Source organism: Cariama cristata, unplaced genomic scaffold (assembly GCF_000690535.1).
Source record: "Cariama cristata isolate BGI_N322 unplaced genomic scaffold, ASM69053v1 scaffold34673, whole genome shotgun sequence".
Classification (NCBI taxonomy): domain Eukaryota; kingdom Metazoa; phylum Chordata; class Aves; order Cariamiformes; family Cariamidae; genus Cariama; species Cariama cristata.
The window spans coordinates 1,442-9,998 of NW_009608396.1; the positions used below are offsets into that span (position 1 = coordinate 1,442).

Here is an 8,557-nt window from a genome sequence, read left to right on the forward strand (position 1 = left end):
GGGAGGCTGTAGCTTCACCTTCATCACCTAGGGAGAGATAAGAGCATCCCGCCATTCCTGAGAGGGACTTGGCAGCCAGAGGCCCTGCTCCTGTATTTGGGGAGCTTCCACTGTCTAGTCAAAGAGAAAATTTGTGCTGGCTCTTGCTAATCTGAAGGCAACACAACTTGCTCTCAGCACCACAGAGCTCTCTCCACGCACCCTGCCTTTCCTGCAAAGGTAGAATCACACTTCGGCCCAGTCTGGGGACCTCAGCCCCAGAAGATGCCTTACCTTGGGGACAGCGGACTGAAAGACAATGTTGCGGATGGGCTGTGGGGCTGTGCTAAGCATAGAAATCACCACCACAAGCACATCAGGCCTCTCGGGCAGGGCATCCTTAGCGAAGTGGAAGAGGACACGGAAACCATGCTGATCATACACGGTCACAGGGAGGATGCTGCCTGTAGGAAAGGCAGGGAGAGGCAGCAGTCAGCCAGGAGGGAATTGGCCCTGCAGCAACCACCATTTCCCATCACCCAAACTCCATACAAGTGACAGACACCACTCCTCCTCAACCTCCACAAAGTCCAACAAGCAAGAAGTTTCCTCACATTCTTCCCTTCCATGTGCGCACGGTTTGTTCCCCCCAAGCTTGCCCCCCTCCTTCACCCTGGCTCACTGGGTTTGATTGACTCCAGAGGCACAGTGATGTTGGCCAGTGAGATCTCCTGGGGCAGCGCGGTGGCAGGAGGTCGTGGTGGGACTGCAGTACTTCCTGCTGGTGCGGTGGCAGCTTTTGGAAGTGTAGCAGGGACAGGCAGCTCTGAGGTCAGGGGCAGCGTGGGGTTAGGGGAAACGCTCTGGAGCACTGGCAGAGCACTGGGATTGGGGACTGCGGTGCCAGAGCTGCTCCTGTTCTGGAGATCCCTCAGGGTGAGCCGAGGGGGTGGCTGCTGCTTCTCCCTGTAGGGAGAGAGCAAGGAGTGGAACAGGGCACTGAAATGTGTCCAGCACCCCAGAAATGGAAACAATAGGGAGAGATGTGAGATTATGCTACCCGTGCTTACCATCGTACTTGCTGAGACTCTGGAGGCAAAGACTGTTGCAGCAGAGTCTTGCCCAGAAGGTCCAGGTCATCCAGGCCACTGGTGAAAGGAGGTTTGGGGGAGGATGCACCAGCATCTGCTTTGACTGGTGGTGTTGCTGTGATAGGGGTGATACTGAGCTCGTTGCTATCTGATGACTGTAAAAAGAGTGCACAGAAGAGCCCCCCAAGCAGGGTTGCATATCAGCACCAACCATCAGATGTGGGAATGTCTTCCTACCTACTCCGTTTGTTGCTTTCACCACCCTCCCCACCCTCTGCTCTGGCTCCTAGCACGTTACCTGGAAGCTGTTCCAGCCACTGCTGTCACCAGCCTGGGCAGGATGCGGGGCTGGGTCATTCAGGCCTGCCAGGGGTAAAAGCAAACATGAAGCTTAGCTACCAAGCGGGTAAGAACATTAAATGGGGCCTGAATAAGACACAGAAGCAGCAGGGCAGAACCACCAATGTGGTCTCCATCTCTGGCCCCCATCCTTGCATGGGGGAGAGCTGGGAGGGTGATAAGTGTTTTTTCTGCCCAGAGATGCTCATTTACAGTTTACTTCTCACTGCAGTTGGCAGAGAAGTGAATACCACTGGGCTGACTGACCAAGCTGTCTACTTCATGCTGCTGTACTCAAAGCACCTATCTTAGGAAACAGACACTGTGTTGGGAAAAGCAGGACCCTAGAGCGCTCCAGGATTGCCACCTCACAGGATTTCCATGTGAACAGTTCTGGAAGTCCCATGAATCTGTTGTCAGCTCATGATTTCAACTGCAAGGAGTAAACATGAGAAGCTGGGGGTGATCCACCCTTGTGGATCTGGGGATGGCCATTGCATCACTCCTGATTTACCTGCCAGGTCAGTTTTTCCAAAGCAAATCAGAGGACACATCCCCGCAGGCTCTCCCTGACTAGCCAGGAAACCACCACGGGACTGAAGTTCAGAATCATAGCAGGGACATTCCCTCCTTCTCCCTCACACTACATGAAGGACACCTCTTGGTCTTTCATTATTCACCTCTCCCAGAGTCTCCCTTATTCCTGTTTGTGCCACAAGAAGAACCATCCATGCAGACTGTCCAAAGTCAAGGAGAGAATAAAGACCTTTTGCTCCGGATTTCTCACCTAAAGACATGAGTTCATCATCCAGCAAGGAGACAGAGCCAGCTTGGTCAGGCACGGGGACTGCAGAGTCACCTGAAAAGGTGGGCAAGGCTGGGTAGGAAGGGCCTGTGGCTGGAAGATCCAGGCCTGACAGATCCAGAAGTGCTGAGGTGCTGCCTGCAAAGAAGGAACAAGCTGAGAGACAGAAACCTTACCCAGTGTGCTGAGGCCACTTCCCATCCTTCCTCACACCTGGGAGAGGGATCTTCCCCTCTGTTCTCCCTTCCAATTCCCTCTCTTCATGTGTCAGTCATCTCTACAAGCCATTTCCTCATCTCACCAGCCCCACTCTGACCTCCTGCAGGTTTCACCTTTCCACTTCTCTCACTTTTCTCTTACATTGCAGAAAACCAGCAATAGGATCCCTCTGCTTGACCTTCCTCTCCCCGTTCCCCAAGTGTCCTCACCTCGAAGGGGACCAGCCACCGTCTCCCCATTGATCTCTTCTCCCCGTACAAGCTGCTTGTAGAGATTGATCACCTGTGTCAGATTGTCATTGGCTTGCAGGATTTCCGCTGAAATGGAATAGGTGGGAAGTAAGTTTGAAAATTGTGAAGAAACAAAAAAGAATGACATTTATACCCCAACTTTGTCTATTCCTTCAAAGCAAGGCCCAAGGAGCTGACAATAGCCCACTGCAGATAGCGTTTTCACAATTGTTGCTGCAGACTGCACCAAGGTACGTTGACACCTCCATGGCAGACTCAGCAGGACAAGCTCACGCATCCTTCCTACGGTGAAGTGGAGGAAGCCTGTAACGCTGCTGATTGCTGCCATGTGCCCCCGCTTAGTGCCAAGCCATGGACAAACTAAACTACAGCAAGCAGCCACCCCAAACAGCCACCCTGACAGATGCTGTGCCATGGGCAGCCCAAGCACAGGCTCCCTGTAAGAAGATGGAAGGAGAAGTGGACAGCATGAGAAAGGCCAGATATGCTTACCCAGAGCTTCATCATTGTCTTCTGTGTCACTGGCGAGCCGGAAAAGCATGGGCCTCATGCGCTCGCAACGCTGATACAGCTCCTGGGCAAGAGGAGAAAGGGGTGTTGAGGCAAGCAGCAAGATGCTCAGCTGGGAGTGCAAAACAGGCAGGAGGAACTTGGGCAGGATAAGAGTCACCCATCTCCGCTAAGCCCAGGACACTGGGATGGCCCTTCCTCACCTTCATTAGGTCCTCATTGCTTTCCGTTGTTTCCCCTTTGCTGTAGTTTGTCACCATCTCTGTCAGCAGCTTCACATTGTTGTTCACCTCCTCAATGGCATTCACCCTCTTGGAGATCTTCTCCATGCGCTTCTGGTCCTGGAGGGGGAGCACATGGGGAAGGATGTCCTTGCTCTTGTCTGCAACTTGGAAAGGAGGAAGGCTGGGCCAACCAACACACCGACTCCCTGGACTAAGGCACAGCCCACTCCAGTGGAAAACTCCAGATCACCTCTGGGCCAGCACTTGCCAAACAGGGATGGAATTGCTGCAGATCTAGTGCCGCAGCAGAGCTTGGGCCACAGAAAGTGCCCAGAGCCATTCCTCCAAGTAGCCAAGGGATGGTAGATATCACATAAGGACTCTTTAGCAGCTCCTGCTGCTGCAAAATTTTGGGCAGAAGCTCCATATGTCTGCATGAGGACAGAGAACCACTGCTCCCTTGGTGCCAACCATTGCCACAAGACCATGACCCCCCAGCTCCCCTTTTCCCCAGCTGCACCTCCTGAACCATCTCCTTGATGAGCTTGTTGGCAGCCCGGAGGTCCTCAGGATGGGAACTTTTCAGGAGACGAGCCAGTATCTGCAAAAAAGAAGGCACCTCTGAGCCCAAGCTCAGGAGCAGCAGCCAGAGTCACTCTTGCAACACTACAGCCAGTCAAGTTACCCCTGCCCCAAACCCGTATCTGGCAGAGGCAGGGGACAATGCCAGCTGTTTGAAAGCTCCGCCACGAGAGCTTGCAGCCTGTCAGAGACCAAGGAGAGAAGAAGTACAACTGGTCTTCCTTTTCCCGTTCTGCTTATGTAAGATAGGTCTTTCCCTGAAGATCCCCTGCATTCAAAACCTGCTCCTGCCTGCCCGTTACGCACCGTGGAGACCCTGGAGCACAGTAGCACTAGTACTGAGAGAGAAAGACAGCCTGCTTTATGCAGGAATTGCCATGGGATTGTAATGGACTCCTCAGACCTCTTCACATGCCTCTTTGCAGGTGCAACTGGTGATGAGGGAGAGTTCCCACTTTCTCTCCTGCTCCATAGTCAGTGAACAGTCCCACTGGCCACCTAGAAATCCTCATTTGCACACTGTGACCCATGGAGGCAAAATATATGCCCTGCAGCAAACTGGCGTCACACCTCTGCTGCAGAACTAGACCCAGAGGAGCCTAATACTTGCTTAAATGTATCAGCACTGACAATGCAGAGGTTTGTCCGAGTGCTGACACAATTCTGACGGGAAGGCAATATAGGATGGATCCAGGAGGGTATAAGCAGTTGAGCAATAAGCAGATTGCACTGCTGGGGGTGGGGAAGAGATAACAGCAGCTGCATCTAGGGCTGGGATTTAAACCTCATGGCCAGGTAACTCAGAAGCCTGGAGAGCGCACAGCAGGAAACCTCCCAGAACCTGCTGGGCTAATGTCAGCACTTCACCCTTTGCACCATCCTGTAGCTAAGCGCTCTAAAGGTCAAGTAGACCCACATGCCCCACCTCTGGCTGTTTCATTTGTCAGGATTCTGGAGCGGGCCCTCAGCTGTGATGCATTTTCTGAAGGACAGCATGTGGAGCAGGGGCCTTGCCTTGACTCCTTCTGGATCTACACCTCAGGGGGACAGATCATGGAGCAGGGAAGATGTTGTCTGCTGTCCCCCTCCTTGCACAGAGCCCTTACCTTGGATTTCTCTTCATCATCAAAGATGATGTTCTTGGGCCGAGGGGGAGGTGGTGGAAATGGAGCGTCATCAGGCAGTTTTGGGTCACACTTCACAATCCCTGCAGTAGACACCAACGGAGGGGTCAGGAGGACTCAACCACTGGGGATGGCACTGTCATCTACGTCTTTTCTTACCCTAACGATCCGCCAAACCCAGCTGGGACTGAGGGTGTGTCGGTTTGCTCCCACTACCCATGATCTTGGATTGTGTTTTCATGGAAGAACTACCCTCCACTTCCCAGAAATATCCTCTCTTAGAAAAAGCCAGCATCAATCGCCAAAGCACTCACAGCCCTTCAGCCCCAGACCTTTCCACTGCCCCATCTTCTGTAGGAGCAAGCAGATGTCTCCTCCAATCCATCAAGCAACTCAGACCATCAGCAAGTCCCTCTGCCCAGCTAGGGGCCCCAAGGCACCCAGCTCCTTCACCTGCCCCTGCTGCTGAGCCAGACTGATGGATGTGCTGGGTTGGGGCACAGGAAAGGGAGAGTCTGTTTCAGATTCTGCTCAGACAAAAAACAAAGGAGGGCAAACTAACCACCCACCTTCCTCTTCCAGACCACTGCTTCTCACCTTGCTTCTTCAGCATCTGGTAGGCTTCTGAGATCTTCACCTCGTGAGGCAGCCCTAATGTCCAGCTGTACATCAGCTCCAGGATCTTTGACTTCACTTTTTCTGGTGTTCGGCTGCCAAGATACTAGAGGAAGAGAGAAGAGGTGGCTTGAAGCTGATCTGAGCCGTTGCAAGCCTGGCCTGTTCCTCTCCTCCCCTCCCCCAGGAGAAGTGAGACCGTTCCCAACGGCACAAGGAGGAGGAAAGAGGAAGCAAGCAGGAAAGCTCACGAGGCCCTTGCAACACATCCTATGCTGTGCTTGGTTTCCACCACAGAAAACACAAGAGGTGGGAGAAATGCTGCACTAGCAGCCCCTCAGTGACATGCAGGGACAGGTGGGAAGGCTCAGGCAGGTCTCTGTCACCTTGTGAAGGAAAGGGTACCTCTAACAGAAGCTGCTCAGCAAGGCAGCCCTTCAGAAATGAGGGGACAGCCGGGCTGGGAGGGGAAGGACTGTGGGTAACGATCCCTGGGTCAGGGCCGAGCCCTCTCTCTCAGAGGCACCCTCCAGCACAAGCACCTGGCACCCTTTAGAGCTAGGTGAGCCCTAGATGACCCGCACCCAGCGGTGAGATGTCCAAATGTTACAGCTCTCCCCCTGCCATGCAACCATTCTTCAACCTTCTCCCATGGGTCTGCTGGGGGCACTGGTGGTAGAAACAGTGCATGTGTCACCAGAGCTCAGCGGCTTAAGGTAGAGGACATTCTCTAGGGAGCCTAGGAAGAGGACTTTAGGATGCTGCCGTCACTGTCCCTGGCTATTCATCACCACAGATCACAAGCTGTGACTGGCAGATGAAGGTTTTCCTTAGTCATATTTAGTGTGTGTTCTCTTAACTCTATACTTGCTGGTGTTAACTGCCTTGACTGAATAGGAGAGCACGCACAGCTTGTTCTGCTGCAGGAAAAGCAGCGCAGCATCAGCAGAGGAGCAGGTAATGACTTGGTGCTTCAGATGAACTCGCCAGAGCACCACTGACCAGGCCTGGGCTTGCCCTCTGAGAGTGTCTCAACCAGGTTGGGACACCCCAGAGAGACATGGTCACGATGTCAAAGCTGGGGGAGGTTCTTGAGCACATGCAGCACAGACAGAGCCCAAAAGAGATGCAGGGAAGGTGACTCCAGGCACGCACGTGAGCTCAGTAGTCTCACAAGTGCTGGCTGAATCATATCTAGCTGGCCTTCAGCTTCCTGCATCAAGAACCAGCCTGGAGCAGAGGGCTGAAAGCTCACCTTCCCACCAGAAAACTCACCAAGGAACAAGGACTAAATCTCCTACTAGCACTGTCCTGGTTCCCCCACATCCCAGCAGGTGCCTGACCTTTCTGCTCAGCCAGCACTTCACCCCAAAGCCCTCCTGCCACCAGACTCCAGTCCCCTCCAACGCAATGCCCCAAGACCCACCTTGGGTGACACCACTTTGATGAGCTCATTGAGGAAGCGGAACTTGCCCACCTCGTCGTGGAAGCGTTTGCCACAGCTCTTCATGCAGGACTCCAGCACCTGGGGAGAGCGGCCAGGTAAGCCCCAGCCCAGGGTTAGCAGCAGATTCAGGAACCAGTTCCCTCCTGCTTTGCCCCTCACCAGGCACGGAACCTGTGGCTACCCTCACAGCAGCGCAGGGGGATACTCCCTTTCCCTCCCCAGTGGCCAAGCACCCTCCCAAAGGGAAGCAAGATTTTCCTCTTTGAGGTCAGTCTTTGCAGAGGTGGTTCAACAGCCCATGGAAGGGGATACCCTTAGAGAGCTCACAAAGACCAGAGTTTCACAACATAGATCCACAACACCATTAATAATCATAGAATCATCTAGGTTGGAAAAGACCTTTAAGATCATCAAGTCCAACCGTTAACCTAATACTGCTAAGTCCACCACAACAAAAACCAAAAAGCTTCCTATCAACTTCAACAGGCTATGATCCTTCCTAGGAACAAGATCTTTCCTACCAGTTACCCCTGCTCTCCTGAGGAACCACCTTCAGCACTTCTCCCACCCAAAGGCCCAGGTGCTCCCAGGCTTTCTCAGAGGGAATTCAAAGCTTCCCATGCTCCTCCAGTCAAACTGGAGAAACTCCAAGTCCTGGTCCTCCATCTAGTTCTACCAGCGTGCAGATGCCCTTACCGTGAGGGCCTGGATAGCTTCCCATTCCTGCGGAGACTGGATCTTGTGGGCAAGAAGTCGGGTAGCAAGTGGAGGACTGGAAGGAGTGAGAGGGGAAAAAAAAAAAAAAAAGCTAGCCAGTTATTGATGAGAAGCCTGGTACCTGTGTTTCTGTCTAGGAATCCAGGGTTGAAAAGCATATTACAAGTTTAAGGCAGTGATAAGGCACCAAAAGACCCCAAAACCCCGAGGGAACCTTCTGTTAGTGGACCAGGACCCACTCCCCCTCTTTGAGGGGCTTCATGCCTATTCAGCTTTTGGGACAACCCCACTGAATTTTACTGGGTGAGGAATCATAACCCAGGTGGGGAATCATAACCTGGGGAAAGAACACAGCACTTACCCCTCTAGCTCCTTGTTGAGCTGCTCACAGAAGGCGTTGATACCATCCCAGTCCAGGTCCTTGTTCAGGGGGTTTGTCGCTTTGTCTGCGGGTGGGAGAAGGGAACGGTGACAAAGATCTCCCCAGGCTCCCACCCTGTGGAGGTGAGGGGCAATATCGCTCCTGCTCCCTCCCTGCCAGCTCCAGCAGGTGCATCAGCGGAGAATGGCATGGAAGGAAAAACCCACTCGTGTCCACCCGCCCCTTCCCGCAGAAGCCCTGTGCACAAACTCTCCCACCACCACCCCCCTGTC

The 8,557-nt window shown here is 53.4% G+C and overlaps 1 protein-coding gene across 1 annotated transcript in view; it reads right to left on the reverse strand.

Annotated features, from left to right (window-relative positions):
• The window catches only part of GGA1 (golgi-associated, gamma adaptin ear containing, ARF binding protein 1), an 8,697-nt gene extending 353 nt beyond the window's left edge, over positions 1-8,344 (reverse strand). The window contains 16 exon segments of the mRNA XM_009697107.1: positions 1-27; positions 274-443; positions 662-744; positions 829-945; positions 1,050-1,225; positions 1,369-1,433; positions 2,197-2,352; positions 2,643-2,750; positions 3,177-3,258; positions 3,398-3,535; positions 3,939-4,019; positions 5,107-5,207; positions 5,722-5,845; positions 7,166-7,264; positions 7,883-7,958; positions 8,265-8,344. The exon segment at positions 1-27 is cut by the window's left edge and continues 4 nt beyond it. Coding sequence (XP_009695409.1) covers positions 1-27; positions 274-443; positions 662-744; positions 829-945; positions 1,050-1,225; positions 1,369-1,433; positions 2,197-2,352; positions 2,643-2,750; positions 3,177-3,258; positions 3,398-3,535; positions 3,939-4,019; positions 5,107-5,207; positions 5,722-5,845; positions 7,166-7,249 — 1,512 coding nt within the window. The 5' untranslated portion in view covers positions 7,250-7,264; positions 7,883-7,958; positions 8,265-8,344.
• Between the last annotated feature and the right edge of the window lie 213 nt (positions 8,345-8,557).